Source organism: Dendrobates tinctorius, unplaced genomic scaffold (assembly GCF_039654945.1).
Source record: "Dendrobates tinctorius isolate UK_male_01 unplaced genomic scaffold, ASM3965494v1 ptg000032l, whole genome shotgun sequence".
NCBI classification, from domain to species: Eukaryota; Metazoa; Chordata; class Amphibia; order Anura; family Dendrobatidae; genus Dendrobates; species Dendrobates tinctorius.
This window is the reverse complement of record NW_027361700.1, coordinates 7,592,844-7,620,785: the sequence shown is the minus strand read 5'-3', so window position 1 is coordinate 7,620,785 and position 27,942 is coordinate 7,592,844. Positions and strand designations below refer to the sequence as shown.

Below are 27,942 nucleotides of genomic sequence, written 5' to 3'. Positions count from 1 at the left end.
GTGGTAATTCCTGCCATTAGGCCATGTATTGTACACACTGCCTTATAAGGCTGTGTTCATATGTAGCAAAAAAAACTGCAGGTTTTCTACTACGTATTGGCTTGCAGAAAATCCATTGCCTTTTATAGTCCTAGTATAATGCATGAGAATTCAGGAAATCTCATGATGTTAATAATATTTGCAGCATAAATTGATAAGAACTCCACAGTGTGTCCAGTTATACTGCGGATGTTTGCTATACAGAGTGCAATGTGCGGCTACAGCTCCTTTTTCAAATGCAGTACATACATTACTAGGGAACGTAGCATTAACGGCAATTTTTCAGCAGGTATTGTTATGTATTCTGACAGTAGGGGCAGAGACCATGATTCCAGTGAAGTGTGGTGCAGTTTTGTTAAAATTCCTGATTTCTCTATGACTGCTGAGCTGTGTATACCCCCACTCACAGCCTTGATTGACAGCTTCCTGTGTACACTATACATGGTCAGCAAGCTTCAAATCAGTGGTGGGGCGGGGTTATACTGAGTAGCTGACTGCTGTGCACATGACATCTAGTCCTGCAATGATAATCTCTTGCTGATAAAACACTGATTGTATTAAAACGGCATGCTGCTGAGCAGGTGACACATCCCTGCAATCAGGATCTCTGCCCCTGCATTATGGTGCTCTCCAAATAAATAATAAGAACCTGCTGACAGATTCTCTTTAAGGTTGCATACTGTTCAGATCTATAATATAGCCACGTGCCATGCGGTTGGCATGTATTGTGCCTTTGTGTGCCCTTCATTCTGCCGTAATACCTAGACTTTCTCTTTGGGAATGGCAGATTTGATGTGGATTATCTACTGCAAAATCTGCATTCGTCATATGTGGATCTTGTTGCAGATGTCCTCTGGATTTTAGTCTCTGAGTCGCAAAAGATGAAATCCACAATGAATATCTGCAGGATTTCTGCAATGTTTTGATGAGATTTTTAAAATCTAGTTAGCTGCGGATTTTCCGCCTGCGAATCTGCACCAAATACGGTGTTTTGTGCTTTTACCCTAAAGCTGTGATGAAGAAAAACAGACTCTGTCGTCCTTCTGAAATTTGGGGCTCGGTGAGGTGCAGTCTAGGCCTACACTATGAGCAGCCACTTTCGTACCTCACAAATCTATAATGCCATATGAGCCAATATTATGTCCAGAAGAAAAGGCTGAGGTGAAATTTGGTCACTTATTACTTTCCTTATTAATCCCTTTTGCAGGCTCTGGACCTACAACCGGCTGAGAAGCATTGCCTGGTAGCCCGGTCTAAGTGTTTCCTAAAGCTTGGGGACCCGGGTGCAGCTTTAAGGGATGCAGAGGCCTCTCTACAGGAAGAGAAGGATTTCTTTAGGGTAATTTTATGTTCCAGCTGCACTGTCATATATGATTATATCACTATGTCCTATATGGGGTGGCTTCCCGGCTACAGGTGACGGTCACCATGCCGGATTGGTTTGCTCTTGTATGGTAAATATGTCACCTAAATGGTGGTAGTCTTCCTCTGTATTTTGCAGGGAAAGGTAGTAACCAGCCCTGATGAAACATATTACCAGAAATGAAGTGTAGAGCACGGCCTTGGAAGCACCTCAGTGTCCCTCCTCACCCCAACGCACGTTTCACACCCAGAAGCTCCCGGAAGAAGCTGAATGTGAAACGTGCGTCGGAGTGAGGAGGGACACTGAGGTGCTTCCAGGGCCGTGCTCTACACTTCTATTTCTGGTAATATGTTTCATTTACGTTTATTAACCTTTACAGTACTTTTGCCTTTATTCTACTGAGTAATTCACATTTTTTTTACACTATACCCTTAAGTGATCACTGATATGAATACTGGTTATTATACTATCTTATGGCTTTTGTGCAATTATCCTCTCAGTATTAACTATTGCATAGCAGCACAGCACAGTGTCCCCCCTGGTTAGGGCCCTCAGGATTTTTGTTATATGCACATCTTTTACTTTTTTTGAACTTTTTACTATGTATTAATAAAGTACAGGGTGGGCCTTTTATATGGATACATCTAAATAAAATGGGAATGGTTGGTGATACCAGCTTCCTGTTTGCAGCACATTAGTATATGGGAGGGGGAAAACTTTTCAAGATTGGTGGTGACCATGGCGGCCATTTTGAAGTCGACCATTTTGGATCCAACTTTATAAATGGCCCACCCTGGTGTATCCATATAAATGGCCCACCCTGTATAATAATGTTAGCTTACCATTCTGGTTCTTTTCATTCGGCCCTTCATTTTGATAAGTCTGGAATTTTGTTCCTCCACCCATTTTAGTTGAGCTGAGAGAAGATGCTAAAAGTCTCAAAATTTGAGATGTGCAAAAATTTGGGGATTTTTCAGGGCTAATTACTGCAGAATTCTGGTGAAATTGATTTGATGAATTGTGACCATTCTGTCTGGTTTCCTTAAATGTTATAGGTGATCTGGATCTGGATGCCTTAGCATCAACTAATTTCTTCTGGAGGTTTCAAAGTAGACAGCTCTTTTTAATATTTTTTTATCAGTGTGATGTTAGAGCCAATCTAGTGAAAGGTGTATGGGTGGCTTTCTTTCTAGCGAAGCATCAATCCTCACAACTTCTACAGCAATTTAATTCATTATGGGGCAGAGGGGTCTACATAGTATGCATTTGAGGCTATTCAGGTTAATAGGAGCATAGCGTAAGTGTTAACTCTAGGATTGGCACACTATTACACACTGAAGGCTAATTAAAGGGGTTGTCCACTTTCTTATAGCAAATATATTGGGGACAGGATTCTGTATATATCCATATTTCATAAATTCCTCCCTTTGTGTGTTCTTCTCAGAGGCAGCACAGCTCTGCTGTTCTCATAATGACCGCTGGTGGAGGAGAAGGTGAGCAGATCTGTCCATCAGTCTCCTCCAAATGAAAAACTGCACATGGAAAAGCTGCTTGTCTATTATTGGAGGCTGATGGCCCGGTCTGGCCACATGCTCCTCCACCATCTGCCATTATGAGAACAGCAGAGGAATAGGACATGTAATACCTACACTGTATTACTGTAAGTGTCACAAAATCAGGTCCTCAACCCATCTGTTAAATTAAACATTTAGTAGTCAACCCCTTTAAATGCAGTTGTTAGATTCCTAACTGCTGCTTCCCATCAAGTTAGATATAATGAGAGTTGCACTTGGGGGTCATACTAGTATTATGTTACTGCTTAGGACCAGTACAGTAATCTCCAATATGCCTTTCTTCTCCTTATCTCCTTACAGGGTCTTTACCAGAAAGCAGAAGCCCTCTATGGTATGGGTGACTTTGAATTTGCCCTTGTGTTCTATCATAGAGGGTACAAATTACGCCCTGAACTCCAGGAATTTCGTTTAGGAATCCAGAAGGCTCAAGAAGCTATTGAAAACTCAGTGGGAAGTGAGTATCTTGGTTTTAAGTTGTAGTTGTGTATGTCAAGTGGATTATTGTGTTGTAAGGGCCTCCAGGACACCAATAGAGGAGCACAGCTATTTAAAGGGAATCTGTCAGTAGGATCATCCCTCCTAAGCCGTCTATATGGGCATGAAGGGCACAGGAAGCTGAATAAAATGATACCTTGATATCTATGATCCGATATTTTATTCCAAAGAAATCCACGTTTATCTTATATGTAAATGGGCTGTTCAGGACTATGGGCCAGACACTGATTTGTATGAGAATCTGCCTCCAGAGATTATTGTACCTAAGAGGAGGCATTATCGGTGTGATGTGTAATGACTGACAGTCTACGCTCCTGATCTCATTGGCGAGCTCTGTGCGATTATAGCTGACACTCATGTTCCTCTCATCTTCCATGTCACAGGCAGACAGGGTTGCAATGTTGTTGCAGTACACCAGAGCTGTGAGAGCTGCAGCTGCTAACGTGTTTGTAAGGAGACAAAATTCAGTTCTACTGTTCTGTGTTAGTTACTTGTCTCACACTGGTAACTTCCTTTATATTGAGGCAGATCCTCATGCAGATCAGTGTTCCGCCCATAGTCCTGAATGGCTCATTTGCATGTAAGAAAAATGTGGATTTCTCTGGAATAAGACATTTGATCGCAGATATCATTTTATTCAGCGTCCTATGACTTACATGTCCATATAGACGGCTTAGGAGGGTTTATCCAACTGACAGTCCCTTTAATGTGGTGATACATTTAGGTGGTCTATGGAGCACTATAAAGCTTTACCCATCCCCAGACTTCTTCTAAACATATCATGTAAATTTACCTTTGTATTTGTGTTCAAGGGATGGTGACTTTTCCTGTCAAGTTATTTTTCACACGTATAGGATATTTATCACAATCATTTCTCTATCCTGGTATTGTAGCAATATGATTAAACATTTGAAAGTGATGAAGATTTGGTAGCTAATATAATACGGTCTGCGCATGTTTTTACTTTAGCTCCAGCCTCTGTAAAGCTAGAGAACAAAGAAGGTATGGCGTTTCTTAGCAAGCAAGAGGAGGTGAGTACCTGGGATATTACTTGGTCGGTATGTTGCTCATATGCCTACAAGCAATCTGCTTCTTTTTCCACTTATGAGCCTCTTCTTTCACTGCTGCCTGAACTCAGAATCTACTCTGGAAAAAATCCCAGATCTTATCCCTTTTAGTCAAAGCAAGCCAGACTTCTACCAGAGTAAGGTGTAAGGCTATACAGCATATTAAATTCAATACAGGCGCACGCACTCAGCACCCTGAGAAACCAAGAAGACTCAGGCACATCATGCTGCAGGTTTCATCAAATATATTTCAACTCAGTGCTGGATTTACAGTCACACAGTTCAGTACTGCTGTATAATGTCTTCCTTACTGCTGCTTCTGTCTGTGTGCTGCAGACGAAGAAGAGCGGGCATCCCTTCTTTCTGGTACTGTGTATGTAAGATGACATAGCAGCTTGTCTCTTCTCACTAGCTCAGAGAGAACTGAGACTTAGGAAAAGTCTTTAGAGGGGATAGCTGGTGAGCAGTGTAGGATACAAGTCATATATTAGCCAGTCGAAGTGTTATTCCTTATGTACGCACAAGACTACGGTGGTCTGATTCACTATTTGTTTGCAAGAAGCGTAATCAATGATGGTAAAAAGCCTGTGAAACTATTGCCACCCCCCAACATGTTTCACTGGCAGATCAGCTTCTTCAGGGGCAGAATGGCAATAACCATACAGTATAACGCCCATCAGCGATGATATGTGCTTCCTGGTTGTCATGTTACAAGAGTGGAGGTAAGCTGTCATATAATTAAAGAAAAATATAGAAATCCAATAAAGGGGTCCTTTAAAATAACATCTGTATTGCGTTTCTGACACAACATCCTTCATCATTGCATAATTTGATATCAGGTCTGCAATGATTAAGGACGCTGTGTCAGAAACATTTATGCTATTCCACGACGGATCGTCAATAAAGATTTTATTTTAAAGGACCCCTTTGCTGGATTTTTCCTTTTTTCCTGCAATTGAACTCTTGTCGTCCTACAAAGCTTTATCTGCTCATCAGGGAAGCTTGTTCCGTTAGTGAGTTGATTAATCCCCAGTGCTGAATAATAACCCTTCTAGTATTATTCCATATTTGACATTTATGAACTCTGTAAAACCTCTAATTTTATGCTCAAAAGTTACGAGTCTCCTTTTGTTCTAGACCTGTACTCTGCTTTTGACACAGTTGACCACTGCCTCCTACTACAGATCCTCTCCTCCTTTGGCATCAAAGACCTCGCCCTATCCTGGATCTCCTCATACCTTTCCAACCTCACATTCAGCGTCTCACACTACCTCCTCATCCCACCCTCTCTCTGTTGGAGTCCCCCAAGGCTCTGTTCTAGGACCCTTTCTCTTCTCAATCTATAAACTTGGCCTGGGGCAACTCATAAAGTCCCTTGGATTACAGTACCACCTTTATGCTGATGACACTCAGATCTACCTCTCTGGCCCTGACGTCACCTCTCTGCTGCCCAGAATCCCGGAGTGTCTATCAGCCATATCCTCCTTCTTCTCCTCTCGCTTCCTCAAACTCAATGTGGACAAATCTGAATTCATCATCTTTTCCCCATCTCACAGATCTTCCTTACCTGACCAATCTATCACAATTAACAACATAACGCATTCCCTCCGTACCAGAAGTCCGCTGCCTCGGAGTAACCCTTGACTCTGCCCTGTCCTTCAAACTGCACATCTCCAGCTCAAAAATATCTCCATAATCCGTCCTTTCCTCAATCTGCTAAAATGCTTGTGCATGCCCTCATCATCTCCCGCCTCGACTACTGCAACATCCTTTTCTGTGGCCTCCCTGCTAACACCCTTACACCTCTCCAGGCCATCCTTAACTCTGCTGCCTAATTCATCTCTCTATTTGCTACTTCAAATTACTAATACTGACCTACAAGACCATCTATAACCTGTCTCCCCCATATGTCTCTGAACTAACCTCCCGATACCTTCCCTCACGTAATCTCCGGTCCTCCCAAGACCTCCTTCTCTCCTCCACACTTATTCGCTCCTCACCCAACCACCTCCAAGACTTCTCCCAATTATCCCCCATTCTCTGGAATTCTTTGCCCCAACACGTCCGACTATCAACCACATTCAGATCCTTCAGATGGAACCTGAAAACCCACCTCTTCAGGAAAGCCTACAGCCTGCAATGACCCCGCTGCCTCCTCACCATTACCAGAGCTACCGCCTCACCATCACCGGAGCTGCTGCAACCCCCCAACCTACTGTCTCCTTCCCCACCATCCTGTAGAATATAAGCCCGCAAGGGCAGGGTCCTCTCTTCCCTCTGTATCAGTCTGTCGTTAGTTTGTTTACTGTAAGTGATTTGTATGTAACCCCCTTCTCATGTACAGCACCATGGAATCAGTGGTGCTATATAAATGAATAATAATAATGAATGTGACTTTGATACCTTTTTTTTAATTTCAAAAAACGTTTCAGTTTGGTACAATATAAAAGGCGCCAATGAGTGTAAATTGATTGGTAGCATATTCACAAAGTGACAGATGTCTACTTTCTGAAGATATGCTGGTCTAGGAGAATAATATGTAATGGGTTTGTTATTTAGTTTTATTTTATAATTCAGAATGAGTTTTTTTTGTCAAAAGTGGGCAACTTGTCCGTGCAGCAAAGTTGTTAATGGTCTGTGTATGTTTTCATTTTGCTTTTGTTAATAGAGTAAAAAAGCTAAACAAAAAGCACCAGCAAAAGTACCCAAAAAAGATTTGAAGCAGCAGAAGAAGGTGGACCCTCTGAAAAGCCAAAAGACTGCACGCCAGCTGCTGGGAGAGCTGTACAGTGACATGGAATATCTGGAGACGCTGCTGAAGGATGAAGGTGGTCAGCAGAGAGTTCTTATTATTGTATTGGCATTTTCTGTTTTGGAATACATTTGGACAGACCTTTTTAGGTTTATGAGCAGAGGTCTATATGACCTTTCCCTTTTAAAATAGTTGGCCACTTTACCTCTTTATGACTAGAGTTGAGCGATACCGTCCGATACTTCAAAGTATCGGATTGGAATGGATCGGCCGATCTTAAAAAAAAGTATCGGTATCGCCGATTCCGATACCGGAAGTCCCATTCAAGTCTATGGGACTTCCGGTATCGGAATAAGAAAAACCCTGTTTTTGCCTTGTACAGCCTCTCTGGGGTCTGTACGGGCCTTTCGGGGGGCTGTGCCGGCCTGCCAGGGGGTCTGTGCAGGCTCCGGTGGTCTGTGCCGGCCTGCCGGGGGGCTGTGCCGGCATGCCGGTGGTCTGTGCAGGCTCCGGTGGGCTGTGCCGGCCTGCCGGGGGGCTGTGCCGGCCTGCCGGGGGGCTGTGCAGGCTCCGGGGGGCTGTGCCGGCCTGCCGGTGGTCTGTGCAGGCTTCGGGGGTCTGTGCAGGCATCGTCCGATGGGACTACAAGTCCCATCGGGCGATGCCTGCTACCATGACAGTGATTGACACATTAGCCAATGATGGGACAGTAGTAGTCCCATCATCCGGCTAATGTGTTGAATGTAAAAAAAAAAAAAAAAAAAAAAAATTACATGCTACATACATACAACATGCATACTACATGTAACATACATACTACATGCAACATGCATACTACATACATGCTACATTCATACTACATACATGCTACATTCATACTACATATATACTACATGCAACATACATACTACATATATACTACATGCATGCATACTACATATATACTACATGCTACATACATACTACATATATACTACATGCATGCTACATACATACTACATATATACTACATGCATGCTAGATACTGCATGCTACATACATACTACATGCTACATACATACCACATATACTACATACATACTACATGCATGCTACATGCTACATACATACCACATACATACTACATACTACATGCATGCTACATGCTACATACATAACACATATATACATGCATGCTACATACATACTACATGCTACATACATACCACATACATACTACATACTACATGCATGCTACATACATACCACATACATACTACATACATACTACATACATACATACATACTACATACATACTACATACATACCACATACATACCACATACATACTACATGCATGCTACATGCTACATACATACTACATACATACTGCATGCTACATGCATGCTACATACATACTACATGCTACATACATACCACATATATACTACATACATGCTACATACAATACATTCATACAATACATACATAGACATACAGTACATATAACATAGAGTAACATACTTACCAATACTTGTCACATTGTTCCCCGAAGCCATTGTCTTTTACGGAATAAATATTAACATAACAAACCACAAAAATACTCACCCACGATCCGAAGCAGTCCACGAGTGTGTCCCACGACGATCTTGGGTAGAGAACTGCAGCATCAGCTGATGCTGCCGTTCTCTACGGGCTGCAGGAATCCAATGACGGAAGGTAGGTATCCTTCCGCACTGTATTCCTCCGCCACTTAAAAAAAAAAAAAGTCCCTAGTCTCACTTTATGCCATTGCTGTGTGGGAATTTCCCACGCAGCAATGGCATAAAGTGAGACTAGGGACTTTTTTTTTTAAGTGGCGGAGGAATACAGTGCGGAAGGATACCTACCTTCCGTCATTGGATTCCTGCAGCCCGTAGAGAACGGCAGCATCAGCTGATGCTGCAGTTCTCTACCCAAGATCGTCGTGGGACACACTCGTGGACTGCTTCGGATCGTGGGTGAGTATTTTTGTGGTTTGTTAAGTTAATATTTATTCCGTAAAAGACAATGGCTTCGGGGAACAATGTGACAAGTATTGGTAAGTATGTTACTCTATGTTATATGTACTGTATGTCTATGTATGTATTGTATGTAGCATGCATGTAGTATGTATGTAGTATATATGTGGTATGTATGTAGCATGTAGTATGTATGTAGCATGCATGTAGTATGTATGTAGTATATATGTGGTATGTATGTAGCATGTAGTATGTATGTAGTATGTATGTAGCATGCATGTAGTATGTATGTAGTATGTATGTAGCATGCAGTATGTATGTAGCATGCATGTAGTATATATGTAGTATGTATGTAGCATGTATGTAGTATGTATGTGATATGTATGTAGCATGCATGTAGTATGTATGTAGTATATATGTGGTATGTAGCATGTAGTATGTATGTAGCATGCAGTATGTATGTAGCATGCATGTAGTATATATGTAGTATGTATGTAGCATGTAGTATATATGTAGTATGTATGTAGCATGTAGTATGTATGTAACATGCATGTAGTATATATGTGGTATGTATGTAGCATGTAGTATGTATGTAGCATGCATGTAGTATGTATGTAGTATTTTTTTTTTTTTTTTAACATTTAACACATTAGCCGGATGATGGGACTACTACTGTCCCATCATTGGCTAATGTGTCAATCACTGTCATGGTAGCAGGCATCGCCAGATGGGACTTGTAGTCCCATCGGACGATGCTTGCACAGACCCCCGGACATCAGCACAGCCCCCCGGCAGGCCGGCACAGCCCCCCGGCAGGCCGGTACAGACCCCCACAGGGTGCACAGACCACCGGCAGGCCGGTACAGACCCCGGGCAGTCCACACAGCCCCCCGGCAGGCCGGCACAGCCCCCCGGCAGGCCGGCAGAGACCCCCGGCAGGCCCAAATGACGGCGCATCATGATGCGCACACACCGCGCATCATGATTACGTCATTTCGGCTGTCAATCAACTTTGAACTTCCGATTCCGATGCCGACTTCCGATATTGAAAAAATATCGGAAGTCGGTATCGGAATTCCGATACAGCAAGTATCGGCCGATACCCGATACTTGCGGTATCGGAATGCTCAACACTATTTATGACTAATATTAAAATTACAAATATAATCCTGTCTATAGGTCTGTGCCTTTTTTTTAAGCCACCCTCTATCTCATTTTGCAAGATTTCCATGCCATCAGCGTTGCATTCTTGGCCATAATATGGCATCAGTTAGAGAGGAATGATACCAGATATGTCACTTGGCCTCCTCCTTGAAAACACCATGTGCCTTATCACTCCATGATTTGGATAATCGTGCCACGTGGAATTGGTATGGCTTAAAACCGTGTAAACCTACAGTCAGAGGTATATTAGTCAGGACATTCTGTACATATTAGTCCTGATTAGTGATGAGCGCAATTGCTCGTTATTCAAGTTTGCTGAGGGTGCTTGGGTATGCACCAAGTATCGCGGGTGTGCGAGTGACACGTTAAAGGCCCCGAACCCGTATGTTTCGTGGCTGTCAGACAGCCACAGAACATACGGGTATTGCCTGACATACGTACATGGACAACCCTGCATGTTTTGTGGCTATCTAACAGCTACGAAACTTACGGATGCAAATCCTCGAACATGTCACTCGAGCACTTGCGCTATTCTGTACATACCTGAGCACCCTAGGCAAACTCAGGTAACTAACACTTGCACCCATCACTAATCCCAAATGTCTCCGCCAGTCTGTTTCCCCTTCTACGGTAATCTCCCGCTGTACAGCCACATCCCACTGCAGCTAAGCGCTTGCCTACGCTTTCTCTTGCCATACATACAGGCTATCAAAGGGGTTAACTGGAACTTTTCTTACTTCCCCATTTACTAAGCATCTACAATTTTTGTTGCAGTTTATATAATGAATACAGATTGGTAATTTGCCTAATGTTACTTTGGAACAGGGTTAGTGAAAGGAAACACTAGAAGTGGGTTAAAGCTGCAGGACCTGATCTTGAATGCAATCACCTATCTGGACACAAGAACAGAGTTCTGGAGGCAGCAGAAGCCGATCTATGCCCGGGAAAGGGACCGCAGAATCATGCAACAGAAGTGGAACCGGGATCGGAGTAAACCTGATCGGAACCAGTACATCCTCGAGAGCATGGAAGAGATTGATATGTGTATGTAGTCATCTTTTTAATGGCCAAGTTATTTTCATTAGGATGGATGTGTATCTTGTTTATCTAGTTTGTTTTTTATGTTTATGAATGGCAAAAACATTTGTTTTTTTTAAGCAAAATAATCACCCAGCTACATATAAAAGGCAGGTCAACCACTTTGTCAACTGCGTAGTCTTTAAGACAATGCCTTTATTTTTCATTCTAGGTGCTTTTTTGGGGGATTTATTTTGACAGAATACAGGCTGAACTGGATGGACAAATGTCTTTTTTTTTTCGGCCTTGCTAACTATGTTACTATGTTACTTTATCCCTAATTTCTGAGCTTCCATTATTCAACGATGCAACGTGTTTAGCATTCTGGCTACCCGGATTGCCCAGTCTGATCTATTCCTTTCTCTGCAATCCTCACTGTCTCAGAGAAACTGTCAGAAGACTATGCAATAATTCAGTTCCCCTGCAGAAGTTAGGTGGATGCATAAAGGCAGACGGCTATGCTGATAATGTAGAGTCATTTATGGAGAGACAGTCCAGCATCCTTAGATAAATTAGAAAAAACATCTCACTTTATTTAAATACTTTAAAAGGAGTCTGTCAACACAAAATGACTGTTGAAACCAAGCACAGGAACTTGGTGCACCCTTAGAGGGGACAAACAGTTTAGTGCACCTTCCCACTTACTACATCTGTTTCTGACCCCCTATGGTTCGTTGAAAGCCAGAGCTGTCAAGCAAGGAAAAGTCGGATGGCAGTAGATGGGAAAACAAGTAGGTGGGAAAAGTGCACTGAACTGTTTGTCCACTTCAAGGGTGCACCGAGCTCCTGTGCTTGGTTTGATCATTTTGTGCCGACAAACTCACTTTAAAATCCAAGAAATAAAAGTGGACGTTACAGGCTGTGTTTCTGCCCATTAATAAAGCGAATGTCCGATCCACACAGAAGATGCCGTGCGACCCGGGTAGTCAGACTGCTGGTCTTGTGGCTGAGGACCGGAATAGAGACTTAGAAGATAGGAATAACGCACCCGATAAAAACCGCTACTTTTTACTGGATGTCTGTTGCTATGTGGCCGAAATAAGAAACCTTGGAGTGCTTCTTAGCATCCCTTCCCCACCAAAGGATTTTTGTTTTGTTTTTTTTCTGTTGGTTTTCTTTTGCTTTGCAATTTAGTTTTTCCTTCTATTCCTCAAAAAGTCACAACATTTTTATTTTTCCCATAGCCATACGAGGGCTTGTTTGTTTTTTTGTCTTGTTTGTTTTTTTGCAGAAAGTTGTAGTTTTGAGTGACAACATTCATTTTACCATGTAACTTATCAAAGAACAGGGGAATAAATTCCACATGTGGTGAAATAGTGCAAAAATGCAATTACCTAGTAACATTATTCTTCAGATCTGTGATCATCAATATCAAACTTGTAACTTTTTTTTTTTTATACTATAATGGTAGAAGAAATTTTGATTGTCTTTTATTGCATTTTTTTGTCGGGGAAGTGTGTAAAAGGAAAAACTATAAGCCTGTGGGTTTTTTTAATTTGTTTTGTCGCATATAATGTGGACCTGTCAAATGTGCCGAGTGTTTGTTTATTTTATTCCCGCTCGTCCCCTAAATATATATTGTTTTGTTTTTTTATTCGCCATACGATTTTGGAGATATAGGCCTTTTTATTTATTGCTAATTTCTATGGTCTTTACTAAGGGGGCATGGCTCCCAGAATTCTCTGGGGGGCTGTGTGTTTAGACTGCTGTGCATTATTATCCTTTATGCCCCTTTGTAAAGACCATAAAAGTAGCACTAAATAAAAAGATCCATATCTCTGGAAATGTATAGTGGATTTAAAAAAAAAAAAATCATACACAGGGGAGCAGTGGGAATAAAAATAAGTGCAAAATTTGGCCACTTTTGACCTAGTGACAGGTTCTATTTGACATATGGGCTAGTCGATTTTATATTTTGATAGATCTGACTTTTGCAAACACAAAATGCCAAATATATAAATTTGCATCTGATAAAGTCAGTTCTATCAAAATATAAAATTATGCAAAAAAAACCCCTGTTTGGGAGAGAAGAACAGGCAATTCGCGGCGCCCTAAGTGCGTAAACACAATATTGTAGTCTTTAAAGGGTGCACAATTTTATGCACTCACCTGATAGAATACTAATATAGCTTTGGATTATGTATCCTCAAAAATCCTTCCTTTTGGGATACTTCTCAGAAGACAGGGCTTGCAGCTTGCCTCGGGTGGATCCAAGTGAAAGAGCCAGAGTCAGGCTCACACAGGATGAGTAAATCAAGAAAGGCACATCCAGCCCATGAATGGCAGCGCTTCCCAGGACTCACATCCAAAGATGATATTCCATATTTTTTTTATTTCATAGGTTAAAAAAGAGATACAACACGTTTCGGATACAGTGTATATCCTTCATCAGGTATCATAAAAACACAGTACAAATCCTAATAGTATAAAATTCAGTTACACTTATATATAGTAGCAACCTTTTATCCCAGTCTCAGAAACTTGATTTAGGGTGTGGACCAAGTTCAGGAACACACCCACTGATTGATCCAACCTTGACAACATGGATGCAAGACAGAAAAAAAAAAAAAAAAAACCCAGAGAGAAAAAAAAAAAAAAAAAGCAAGGTTCAAACTCTCTCTATGATATCATTCAATCCATTTGGATATAGTGTTCCCAGACGATATATCCAAAACGTTTCTTTCCGGTTTAAAAGAGCATTCCTATTTGCAACACCAGAGGGTATCTGCTCCACTGGAGTTACTTTTATGTTAAAAATTTTGTTATGTTTAATTAGTAGATGCCTTGAGAGACTATGTTTTAAAAAGCCGTTTTTTGCTCTATTTCTGTGACCATTAATGCGTGACCGCAGTGTCTGCACAGTGCGTCCCACATATTGCAACCCGCAACTGCATGTGATTACATATACAACAAAATCACTGTTACAGCTGAGTCTTTGTGAAATCTCAAACACCTCACCAGTACTATTACATTTGATGGTTTTAGCCCCGTGATCTAGGATCCCACAGGTACAACATTTTTTAGAGGTGCATTTAAAAACTCCGGTTCCTTGAGAAACACCACATAAAATTTGATCCATACTTTTTTATAGTTTATTCCTTTTGAATCCAACTGTTTTTTTAATTTACTGGGGGCCACCAAATTTTTCAAAGTTTTCCCCCTTCTATATGTAATCCCTGGTTTATCAGGGAGATGTTTTCCCAAAACAGGGTCACGCTTCAAGATATACCAATATTTTGAAAGCACAGTTCTTATTACTTTATTTCCCCTATTGAATGTAGTCACAAAATTCAATTTCCAGCGATCATCACTTTTTTCTTTACCAATGGTCAAATTATCCCCCTTCCTATTTTTTCTTTTTAAACATTCCTAGAGCAAAAAACGGCTTTTTAAAACATAGTCTCTCAAGGCATCTACTAATTAAACATAACAAAATTTTTAACATAAAAGTAACTCCGGTGGAGCAGATACCCTCTGGTGTTGCAAATAGGAATGCTCTTTTAAACCGGAAAGAAACATTTTGGATATATCGTCTGGGAACATTATATCCAAATGGATTGAATGATATCATAGAGAGAGTTTGAACCTTGCTTTTTTTTTTTTTTTTTTTTTTTTTTCTGCTTTCTCTCTGGGTTTTTTTTCCTTTTGGGTTTTTTTTTTTTTTTTTTTTCTCTGTCTTGCATCCATGTTGTCAAGGTTGGATCAATCAGTGGGTGTGTTCCTGAACTTGGTCCACACCCTAAATCAAGTTTCTGAGACTGGGATAAAAGGTTGCTACTATATATAAGTGTAACTGAATTTTATACTATTAGGATTTGTACTGTGTTTTTATGATACCTGATGAAGGATATACACTGTATTCGAAACGCGTTGTATCTCTTTTTTAACCTATGAAATAAAAAAATAAGGAATATCCTCTTTGGATGTGAGTCCTGGGAAGCGCTGCCGTTTATGGGCTGGATGTGTTTTTCTTGATTTACTCATCCTGTGTGAGCCTGAACCTGGCTCTTTCACTTGGATCCACCCGAGGCAAGCTGCAAGCCCTGTCTTCTGAGAAGTATCCCAAAAGGAAGGATTTTTGAGGATACATAATACAAAGCTATATTAGTCTTCTATCAGGTGAGTGCATAAAATTGTGCACCCTTTAAAGACTACAATATTGTGTTTACGCACTTAGGGCGCCGCGAATTGTCTGTTCTTCTCTCCCAAACAGGGTTTTTTTTTTGCATATTGTTACCGAAAGGAGCTCTTCCTAATCGGTTGAAGACAGACACCCCAGATAGCAAAGGGGAGCGAGCAGCCTGGAGTGAGAATGGAGTATTATAATAGCAGAATTGAGAGGAGGAAGGAGCTGTTATCATCCATTAAGAACATGACTAATATAAGGTTGGATAATTCCTGCACTGAACCTGTGATTGATATTGGGTCTAAAAGGACCATCACTGGTCTTTTTTTGGACTTTGAAAAACATATGAAGATGGAAATAAGACATCAGATCGATGCAGAATTTCTAGGTATTTGTATTGATCAAAAAATAGTTCCAAATGGTTTGAAGATACATTTTAATAGTATTTTTCTAGATGGCAGTAATTTTACCAATAAGTGGAATAATATTTTAAATGATTGTTCTTATAGTCTTATGAGTTTGTTAGTGGAAAAACGTTCTGAGCTAGCCAGCAAAGCCGCAATGATCTGTGAGAAAAAATTACTTGAACTTGAGAGATTCAAAAGTTTACATTTTTTTTAATTTGGTGAATGATGACATTACTAGGAAACTCAAAGTATTTGAAAATGAACTAGTAGATGTAAAAATAAAAAAATTTTGCAGGGACACTTTTAAAACTAAACCAATGTCAAAGGAACCAATCAGGAATAAAAACCTGATAGGTATCAATGAACCTACAAAGAAAAACCTTGGCAATTTAAGAACAGAAGCCCTGGTCCAACAAGAATTGGGTGTAAAATAAACAAGGATTATAACCAATTTAAATATAAAAAACATACATGATGTTGAAACCACTATCTCTCAAATTAAGTTACCTCTTAATACACCTACCCCTGAAAATCCTCATACTATACTCAATAGAAATGTACAAAAGAAAAAACCTCCACCCTTTGAAAAAACAATTCCACTAGAGCCCAGGATCATTGTAATGAAAAATGCTCCAACATTACCTCCCCCCAATCCAGGACTTCCCCCACTGGAAATTCCAACTGCTCCCCACAGGTTGGAAATTTCCAATGTTGAATTTGATATAAATGAACTAACTATCCATGACAATACAGAATCCTCATCTACATTCACCACAGTAATACAAGTACCTACACCATCTCCATCCTCAGTAATATCCAACATCTCTCTTTTAGAGATCGGTCCCACACGTCCAAGTGTTTCAGAAATAATTTTACCACCACTAATCAGCTCCTCACAAACAGCCCAAATTTTAAGTCCAATACAAAAGAATCACATTACAAATTACTTCGCACCGGCTGTAACATCAAGGTCAAAAAAAAAGAAAAGTAGAGCAAGAGGAAAGGGATCTAGCAGAAATCTGAGAATATATAAAAAAACAAGGAACCCAGAAACTAATAAACAATCAAATCTGCCTCTGGTTAAAATATTTAATTGATCATTCCACATTTTATCCTTTTCAGAAATGGAAATTTTAAGTAGGGGACTAAATTTCTGCCCTGCTCAAGATATGAATGCATTTGATCTTTTTCTCGATTTAAATGCATACACTCGCAAACTCACTCTTAAAAGGCATTTCTTGTTGACTGAAAAAAATGGGGACATTGGGGATCTCAAAAAAAATACTGATCCCAACAGAGACAAACAAAGAAAGTGAATATATCCACAAGGAGGTACACCCAAAATCTCTATTTAATCCTCATCAACACAGAGGACCAAATATAGACACTTTTTTTCATTAGTATCTGAAGAATTTAGGAAGTGGGAAAATAATAATAAAAATAAAATTGAAAAGCATGGAATTGGGAAAAAAAACAAGGTAAAAAAGGAGAACAATATCTCTAAGGCTGGAGTCACACACAGCGAATAAAAAATTGGTCCCATTTTAACGGTACGAAATCGCACAAAGAATTCTTGTCCAGGGATCCGTCTGTCATCCCATTTTCCGGTGTGGAACCGATTTTATTCGCATCTATGCATCAAATTGACATCCAATGCCAATGCCTGATGCTCTTTGCTGTTGACCTAGAGAAGTTGTGCGATTGAATCGCAAGTCACACGTGTGGTGCGTTTTCCATGCGATTTTTAATCGCATCCATAGACTTGCATTGTCGAATCCTATCCGAAAATCGATGACAATCGCAGCATGCTGCGATTGTCTCGGTCCAACGATCGGACGCGATAAAAAAAATCGCATGATGTGAGCTGCCCCATAGAATAACATGGGTTCGAATGCAATGCGATTTTTTTTTATCGCATTGCATTCGTCCGTCTTAATCGCCAGTGTGACTCTGGCCTAAAAGAGAAAAAGTGGCATTGGAGAATTTGAGAAAAAACACAGATATAGTAATAAGACAAGCTGATAAAGGGGGGGGAGTAGTTGTGTAAAACAGATCTGACTATATTGAGGAAGCTTTGAACATATTGTCTGATATGAGATATTACAAAATTTTAAAAGAAGATCCCACACAATGCTTTGTTCGGGACTATCACCATATGATCAAGGAAGCCTATGAGAGAAATATTCTTAATAAAACAGAAAAAAAGTTTTTAACAAATTCTGCGCCAACCATGGCGTTATTTTATCATTTACCAAAACTGCATAAGAACCCTGAAAAACCACCTGGCAGACCGATTATATCAGGAATTGGGTCTTTGACTTGTCACCTTTCTCATTATATTGACTTGTTTTTACAAGATCTGGTAAAGTCTCTTCCTTCATATTTGAGAGATTCCACACAATTAATCGAGGACTGAGGGATATTGAATGGGAAGAAAACTATTCCTTTATCTCGTTGGATGTAAATTCATTATATTCCAACATAGATCACGAAATGGGGGTAAATGCGGTGGGTTTTTATTTAGCAAAGACAGAGATGCTCCCTGAACAAAGAGATTTTCTGTTAAAGGGTCTCAAATTCATTCTTGAACACAATGTGTTCATTTTTGAAGGCATACTGTATCTACAGTTGCTCAGCACCGCAATGGGGACTCGGGTCGCGCCAAGTTTCGCAAACTTATTCATGGGGCGATTCGAGTCCTCATCGGCACTCTCTAAGCCTGTTTTTAATGACAAAATAAGGCTTTATAAGCGCTTCATTGATGATCTGATTATTATATGGAAGGGGACAGAGGAGGAAGCGGCACAGTTAATAAAGGAGCTCAATAATAACACCTGGGGGATTACCTTTACATCACAAATTAATAAAGAAAAAATGGTGTTTCTTGATCTAGAGATCAGCCATAGTGGGAAAAAAATTATTACAAAAACCCACTTCAAAAAGGTGGATTCAAACGGCTTTTTAGATTTTAACAGTGCACATTACAAGAAGTGGAAGGTTAATATACCCCACAGCCAATTTTTTCGTATAAGTAAGAATTGTACGAGAGAATCTGATTATGTAGCTCAGTCTAAAATTCTAAAAAGAAAATTTAAGGAAAAAAGATACCCAAAAAACTTGATAATTAGTGCATATAGGGATAACAAAGTAAAAACACAGGAGGAATGTTTAAAAGGAAAAAATAGGAAGGGGAATAATTTGACCATTGGTAAAGAAAAAAGTGATGATCGCTGGAAATTGAATTTTGTGACTACATTCAATAGGGGAAATAAAGTAATAAGAACTGTGCTTTCAAAATATTGGTATATCTTGAAGCGTGACCCTGTTTTGGGAAAACATCTCCCTGATAAACCAGGGATTACATATAGAAGGGGGAAAACTTTGAAAAATTTGGTGGCCCCCCAGTAAATTTAAAAAAAACAGTTGGATTCAAAAGGAATAAACTATAAAAAAAAAAAGTATGGATCAAATTTTATGTGGTGTTTCTCAAGGAACCGTAGTTTTTAAATGCAGCTCTAAAAAATGTTGTACCTGTGGGATCCTAGATCACGGGGCTAAAACCATCAAATGTAATAGTACTGGTGAGGTGTTTGAGATTTCACAAAGACTCAGCTGTAACAGTGATTTTGTTGTATATGTAATCACATGCAGTTGCGGGTTGCAATATGTGGGACGCACTGTGCAGACACTGCGGTCACGCATTAATGGTCACAGAAATAGAGCAAAAAACGGCTTTTTAAAACATAGTCTCTCAAGGCATCTACTAATTAAACATAACAAAATTTTTAACATAAAAGTAACTCCGGTGGAGCAGATACCCTCTGGTGTTGCAAATAGGAATGCTCTTTTAAACCGGAAAGAAACGTTTTGGATATATCGTCTGGGAACACTATATCCAAATGGATTGAATGATATCATAGAGAGAGTTTGAACCTTGCTTTTTTTTTTTTTTTTTTTCTTCTCTCTGGGTTTTCTTTCCTTTTGGGTTTTCTTTTTTTTTTTTTCTGGCTTGCATCCATGTTGTCAAGGTTGGATCAATCAGTGGGTGTGTTCCTGAACTGTGTTCCTGAACTTGGTCCACACCCTAAATCAAGTTTCTGAGACTGGGATAAAAGGTTGCTACTATATATAAGTGTAACTGAATTTTATACTATTAGGATTTGTACTGTGTTTTTATGATACCTGATGAAGGATATACACTGTATCCGAAACGCGTTGTATCTCTTTTTTAACCTATGAAATAAAAAAATATGGAATATCATCTTTGGATGTGAGTCCTGGGAAGCGCTGCCGTTTATGGGCTGGATGTGTTTTTCTTGAAAATATAAAATTATTTATCCCTTATTTTATATATTTATTTTTTTTACTTTTGAATACAGAAGAGAGGAATGATTTAATCTTTTTATATCTTTATTAGTTTTTTTTTTTCTAAGGGACTTAAACCTGCAATTGTTTGATGCTTTTAATAAATACTGACAATTACTGACCATTTTATAATTACACAGACTGGGTGTTATGGGTAGCAAGAGTGGACCCTCTGGGTCACGGTACCGGGATCCCTGGGGCGAGCTGGCCAGGTGTTGCCGACCCCTATACAGAGGACCGTTAGGAGCAGGCCCAAAGGAGTCGAATACCGTGACAGCTGGTACCAAGAGGGGCGGCTCAGGAACGGGAGAGACAGACAAGGCAGAGGGTCGGGAGAGACTGGAGTCAGGAGCAACAGGGGTCAGGAGCAACAGGGGTCAGGGGCGACTGGAGTCAGGGGCGACCAGATGGGGCCAGAGTACCGTAAGAAAGGCACACGATAATCGGGGCGCCTCCATGAGGGAGGAGCCGCCTGATATACCCTGTGCAGGAGATTGATTGATGCTCCACAGGTGTGATGCAGAAGGGGTTAAGGGGAGAGAAGGGTGCGCGTCCGCAGCCTAAGGCGTATACCTGAGGCAGGAGCAGGACAGGAAGAGGACCCCACGTGCTGAATCCCCTGGGTTGCAGCATGGGAAGATGAAGGAGTAACGCGGCGGCCAGAGCGGTAAGCGGGGACTCGAGGGGGAACCCCGGAAGCAGCAGCGGGACCCGGTGAGATCGGTGACGCTGACCCCGACCTGACAGGCGGCAGCGGCGTGACACTGGGCTTCATAGGGGTACTTGGTAGGTGGTGACTTGGTCCGTTAGTAGGCCCTCAGCTGTCACCGGTATCCGAGACAAACTCATTAAGAAAATCCTAGTTTTCATTTATTCCAAATTTCAAGGTGGATTAATTACAATAAATCTGACCATGTTGGATTTTTTTTTTACATTTTTGCAAATTACCACTACTAACGTATTGCTCAATCATTGTAGTATTCTCCAATGGAAATGCTGAAGAGAGCTACAAGAAAGCCCGCAAAGTGTTGAACAACATCCTTACTTGGAAAGATGACACCCCAAATAAACAGGAATTGATAGGTAACCTGCACAGCTGCATTGGCAATGCCCTTATGGATATGGGGCAGATGGAAGAGGCTCTGCAGAGTCACCAGAAGGACCTCAAAATCGCACATGAAAGGTTTGTTGGCTAACTCTTTTTGATACTGATCACGTCTACCACAAAGTATTCTGCCGCTGTAAGCTATATCCATTGTATTAGTTCAATAGTATCTTACAACTCTGGTCATAAAGTCATGAAATAGATTCAAAGTTGTTTTTCAGCAATTTACCAGAAGCTAAATCCCGAGCACTGGACAATATAGGACGGGTCTATGCACGGATTGGAAAGTTTAAAGATGCTGTAAAAGTGTAAGTGTCTTCTTTATAGAGCTTTAAATGGAAGACTACAGACCCAACTGTCTCAATAGATAGCTCCAGATTCAGGACATTTTTTGTAATATTACCCCCTTCTTTTTCTTTTTAACTAAAGGTGGGAGGAGAAGATTCCTATGGCAGCTTCAAGCTTAGAAAAGACTTGGCTCTTCCATGAAATCGGAAGATGCTATCTGGAGCTTGAATTGTTGGAAGAAGCTAGAGACTATGGTGTGAGATCTCAACATGAAGCCGATGAGGCTGAGGATGTCGAGTGGCAGCTCAATGCGTGTGTCCTAGTCGCACAAGCCCAAGGTAAATCATCTAATATGTAAGAACGCAAAAAAGAATCATTTATTTCTTCAAATGGAACTGTACTTTCAGAAAAGTTTGCATAAATCAATATTATAGGTGACTTTGCCATACATCGGCTCTGAGAATTTTACTTCTTGAGACACTTCTTGCCCTCTTCCCAGCCTCCTGAGTTCACTATGTACTCTAAAACCACAGCTCACCTTCCAAGACGCAGAAAGGTGTTAGGTTATATTTTATATAGAGGCGAGGAGTATAGACGAGCAGAGCGAGAAAACAAGCAGAAGAAGACTGTTTTCTAACAAGCTGTTTATCTCACCCCAGAGCTGGATTCATAGCTACACTGCACAGTACTGAGGTGTTATTTCCTCCATGTTCCTGTTGTTTGTCTGTGTGCTAAATAAGGAATAAAGAGCAGGAATACCTTTCAATGTATTGTGTATATGAGGCATTATTGCAGCTTCTGTCCTCCCATCAGTTCAGAGATGGAGCTTGCAGAGGGGAAAGAGTAGAAAAAATGAAGTACAAATTTTGGCGTGAAATAGTGGCATTTCTCATGTCCACTCCCAAGACTGGATATTCTGAAAGATTATAGGAAATTACAGTTATTATTTTAAAAAGGAATATTTATTAGTACACATTATTATTGCAAAAAGAAAAAGCAAAAACGTTACCATATACTGTAAAGGGTAACATTTTTCATTAGGCACAGGAGGTCTAATGGCCACAAACTGCTTAGCTGGAAACAGCAACTCCTGAGGGTTAGGAATGGATTGATGGGAACAACCCCTTCTCTGTTTTACACTGCCAAAAAGCACAGTGGTTCTTTGGTTCGCAGTGTTTTGGGTCCTGTTATTGAATCTTAGAAGATATTTGGTTTCAATTGAAACTGAACCTACAGTAGTGTGTGTGAAAAATTAGATTGTGAGCCCTATTGGCTCAATCTTTGTGCGGTGCTGTGAAATACACTATAAGGGCAAAATTATTGGTTCACCCCTCTTAATGATTGAATTTGGGGTTTTTTATGCCATCCCATTGCCAAAGGTGTACAAAATCCAGCCCTTCGCCATGCCGTCTGCCTTTACTATTATTCGGAAATGAATGGGTTGCTCTGAAGAGCTCACTGACACCAGCGTGGTCCTGTAATAAGTCACCATTGGAACAAGTCAGTTCATGAGATTTCTTCAGTAATGAATATTCCATATTGTGAGTGATGTTATTGAAACGTCAAAGCATTTAAGAACTAAATCAGCTCAGATCAGAGGGCGGCGTCACCGAGTGTTGGGGGCACATTGTGCACAAAGGTTTACCACTGTTTGCTGACTCAATAACAGTAGAGCTAGAAACAGCCTCTGGCATTACCGAAAGCTGTGCACCGGGGGCATCATGAAGTGGGTTTATAAGAGCAAAGCAGCTAGATGCAAGCCTTACATCACCAAGCTCAATGCCAAGTGTCACATGTAGTGGTATAAAGCGAGGCCATCAGACTGTGGAATGATGAATTGCACTTCTCTATCTGGCAGTCTGATGGCCGAGTCTGGATTAGATGAATTCTGGGAGAACCTGTCTGATTGCATTGTGCCAGCAATAACATTTGGTGGAAGACGGATAATACTATGGTCTTGATTATTCAGGCCTAGGTCCCTTAGTTTTAGTGAAGGGAAATCCTGATGCTTCAGCATACCAAAACATGTTGGACAATTTTATACTTCCAGCTTTGTGGGTCCAGATTGGAGAAGGCCCTTTTCTGTTCCATCATGACTCTGTCCCAGGACACAAAGCAAGGTCCATAAAGACGTCTTCGAAATTTGACAAAAGCTGATGAGTTCCTAAAATATCAGATTTTTATTTTAAATTCATTAACAGTTCATGATATAAGAGGAAGATGAATGCTGACGCGTTTCGACACACAGGTTTCAATTGTAATGTTACGATTAAGACCTGAGTGTCGAAAAACTGTAGGTTACTGCGCCCAATCCTGCTGACAGGTTCCCTTTAAGCTGCAGTGATTGCCACAGGGCCAGGTTTTCTGATCCCCAGTGTGTACAGATTTTAGGCCATTGAATCTTATTCACATGTCCTCTTACAGCAAAACGATATCCTAGAGGGGCGGAAGGGATGGCTTCCCCGGGGTCCCCCTGATCCTGTTCTCCCTCACGGTAATGTTACCATTCATTATAATACTCACCAATGGCATAAAACCAATTCAAGATCATTTTCTCTGTGAAACAAATAGGGTAGAGAGAAATATTTATGAAGGCATTGATTAACTGTAGAGAGTCATCAATTCATTGTAACGGAGTCACGCGACCATAGGAAACATTGATGTTACTTTACCGAATGGTTCCATAACCAGAAAACCCTGAAACATTAGTCGTGGCCGTGGTTCGTGAGACTGGTCCGAGTTGACATATTGACCTTCTGTGATCACAAGTCTTCTTTTATGTTCTTTTAGCTAAATTAAAGGAGTATCAGTCTGCTGTGATCAACTTCGAGAAAGCCTTAGAGAAAGCAAGAGCGGCAGACAATAAGGATGCAGAGCAGGCCATCATTACTGTGAGTATACTTAACCCCTATGGTCCAGTGTAGCCCTCATGTTCCTCTTCACTCCTCAGGGGGATTAATTGAAGCCAGCTTCATAGCCTAATAAGCCTAAAAGGGTAAAGTCAATCTGAGCAGCCAGGGCACGGCCAGTAGCTTGTAGGGCTGTAGTCTGGTGACCCGGTCCTCATCCTTCATGTCTTTTTTTCAGACTTTGTGATGTAATCTTCTATTGTATTGTCCCATCTGTTTCTAACTGGATCAAGTGAGACTAGCAGAGCTTCGGAGTTCAATGAAGACACCCTGCCCTGTAGCCTATTACACCCTAATTGATGATAAATGTCACCAGGTTACTAACTTAGTCTGAGAAAGAGACCCTGATTCTAATGCAGGGTCACATACTGGGCTTCTTGATGTAGTTTTATCTGCTGCTGCTCTTCTTGTCCTCAGTGATGAGCTTCGCTATGCAGTCCTCGATATTCACAAGCTCTGGCTATTCCCCCACCATTGGATGACAGCTTTCTGCCTATGCACTGTGTTAAGCATAATGTGAATTACTGCAGAAATATAATAAATTCAATATTTTTGTACTTTTGTTTAAGGCTCTTGAAAATGCAAAAAGGGGAACTACTGGGGAGAATAAATCAGAAGAGGGAGAGAGGGAAGATGGTCCACCTGGTAGGTGATCAGAAAAAGAGTGTTATATTTAAGATTTCTAGGCCCAGGCATATTGATCCATCTCCTTCCTTTACCTCATTGTGTGTGAATCCTTTGCCTTTTGTTCATCATTTATAAGATTGGAGATTTTGTATAGGTGTTATGGTTAGAGAATGTCTTATCCTGGCTTCTTGGTCAGCTCTTCTATAAGGGCTAATTAAGCCTATAATGCTACCATTGGAGCCACTAAGGGGTCTTAAGCTCTGTAGTTAAGATTCAATATATTTTATACACACTGATGTTCTTTTTCCATATCCTGTGATTGTATTGTGTTTACGTTATTTTTTAAACTTAACAAAAAAAAAAAAAATTTGCTAAAATTACAGTTAGAAAAAAAACAAAAAGATTAGGAGAGCGCTCTAAACAAAACTGATAGTATGTTTTGACAAACGTGTGAGCCAGAAAATCAAAGAACATAATGAAGCAGATTTATCAATACGCTCAGACCGTGCAAACTGACATGACAGATTTATCATAATCACCGATGTATCAATGTTTCTAAGGCCTGTTTCACATTTCAGTTATTTGACGTCAGTCAAAATCCGCCAGGTTGTGAAAAAACGGATCCGTTTCCATTGTGCCACAAATGGATGCCACCGGACCGAGAGAGAGAATTTTTGCAGTCGGTCTCATCCGCCCGGGAGACGCTAAAAGTTTGACAGATCCGTCAAAAAACGGGTGGGACAGACGACCATCAGTCAAGATCCGCCACTAATGTAAGTCTATGGGGGAAAAAAACAGATCCGCCCCTTTTTTGGTGGATCTGTTTTTTTCGAAAATTGGCGGATTTTGACTGACGTCAAAAAACGGAAGTGTGAAACAGGCCTTTTGGGTTATCACTTTACCATAGTACACAATAACTGCATTCATTTTTTTTTTTCCAGGGGAGGAATGAAGAGGAAGAAACCTGACATATTCCCCTAGGACTCGATTCATCCACTAAGAGCAAATTTAACCTGAAATGTACAGAGTACAATTAGTTACATTTTACTTGCAGAACATGTTGCTACTTACCATATATACTTGATACCTTATACCTCAGTATAAGCTGAGGAACCTAATTTTACTACAAAAAACTGGGAAAACTTATTGACTCGAGTATAAGCCGGGTATTCATTGTCTCCTCATCCCTATCCTGGTCTGCATGGCTCCTCATACCTATCGTGGTCTGCATGGCTCCTCATCCATATCCTTGTATGCATGGCTCTTCATTCCTATCCTTGTACGCATGGCTCTTCATCCCTATCCTTGTATGCAAGGCGCCTCATCCCTATCCTGGTATGCATGGCTCTTCATCCCTAGCCTTGTATGATTGGCCCCACCCTGGTATGCATGGCTTCTCATCCCTGTCCTGGTATGCACTGCCCCCTCATCTCTATCCTTGTATGCATGGCTCCTCATCACTCTCCTGGTCTGCATGGCCCACTCATCCCTATCCTTGAATTATTGGCCCCCATCCCCATCTTGGTATGCATGGCATAAACAAAAACATTATGCTTACCTTCCTGGGCTCCCTCGCTTCGTCTTTTTCTGGCGCCAGCAGCTGCTTTATGCTTGTAAGCAGTGCTTGACAGGGGCATCATGCGCTGCTTACAAGAAGAGTACAGCTGTCGGAATATTCGCCTCGCCCCACGCCGGGACTATGTGTGTGGAAGGCAGTGAGTATTCATTGGTATTGAGTAGCGCGCACAGTGCCAGCCGCAGCCGCCGGGCGGTCACATGTGCCCGTTACTTAAGAGAAATGAATATTCACCTCTCTCCACTCCCATGGGAGTGGAGAGAGGTGAATATTCATTCTTCTTAAGTAGTGGGCACACGTGATCGCCCAGCCGCTGCAGGAAGCTAGAGGCTGTGGCTGACACTGTGTGCGCTAATACAGAGCAATGAATATTCACTGCCAGCGCAATGAATATTCATTTCTCTTTAGCAGTGGGCACAGGAGTTAGCTGCAGCAGCCGGCTCCTGCCTCTGTGCCCGGCAGTTGCCGCTCCCCTCCATGTTCTGGACCCTCACTCAAGTATAAGCCGAGGGGGACGTTTTCAGCACAAAAAAATGTGCTGAAAAACTCGGCTTATACTCGATTTTATACAGTATTTAATTAATGGAAATAAAACAGCAATAAAACATTTCCACCTCAGTTCGTATATCTGCGCATTTGTCACTTCCCTACATTTATAATTCTGTATGTGGATAATTTATAAGTGGGGTTTAACATTACTTGTAACTGTTGTATTAAGCAACCAGACAAGAAACATAATGGCTGCAGCAAAAAAGTTGGAGAAATATATGCAACCACAAAATTTGTTTTTAAAAGTGAGCAAATGGCAGGGAATGTTTCTAAAATTAAGAAATAAGCATTAGACTACATTCACACATCCGCGTGCTGTCCATTTTTCTAAGACAGTACACTGACCCTTAATGTTTAATTGAGCTATTCACACACTCGATTTTAAAAAAGGATCCATGTGTCCCATCTGTGAGATTTTGAGCATGTCCTATTCTTATCCGTTTTGCAGATCATACTTGGCCATCAAAGGTTATGGCAAT

The 27,942-nt window shown here is 40.8% G+C and overlaps 1 protein-coding gene across 2 annotated transcripts in view; it reads left to right on the top strand.

The window, feature by feature from the left end:
- ODAD4 (outer dynein arm docking complex subunit 4) overlaps window positions 1–27,532 on the top strand; it is a 31,925-nt gene extending 4,393 nt beyond the window's left edge. The window contains exons 2-12 of one of the 2 annotated variants that reach the window (XM_073572371.1): window positions 1,247–1,378; window positions 3,277–3,430; window positions 4,441–4,502; window positions 7,207–7,369; window positions 11,260–11,478; window positions 21,388–21,592; window positions 21,736–21,822; window positions 21,944–22,140; window positions 24,593–24,693; window positions 25,281–25,356; window positions 26,280–27,532. In XM_073572371.1, coding sequence (XP_073428472.1) covers window positions 1,247–1,378; window positions 3,277–3,430; window positions 4,441–4,502; window positions 7,207–7,369; window positions 11,260–11,478; window positions 21,388–21,592; window positions 21,736–21,822; window positions 21,944–22,140; window positions 24,593–24,693; window positions 25,281–25,356; window positions 26,280–26,290 — 1,407 coding nt within the window. In that variant the 3' untranslated portion in view covers window positions 26,291–27,532. The remainder of the gene's footprint in view (window positions 1–1,246; window positions 1,379–3,276; window positions 3,431–4,440; window positions 4,503–7,206; window positions 7,370–11,259; window positions 11,479–21,387; window positions 21,593–21,735; window positions 21,823–21,943; window positions 22,141–24,592; window positions 24,694–25,280; window positions 25,357–26,279) is intronic. The other variant, XM_073572372.1, reaches the window with a different exon arrangement.
- The last annotated feature ends 410 nt before the right edge of the window (window positions 27,533–27,942 follow it).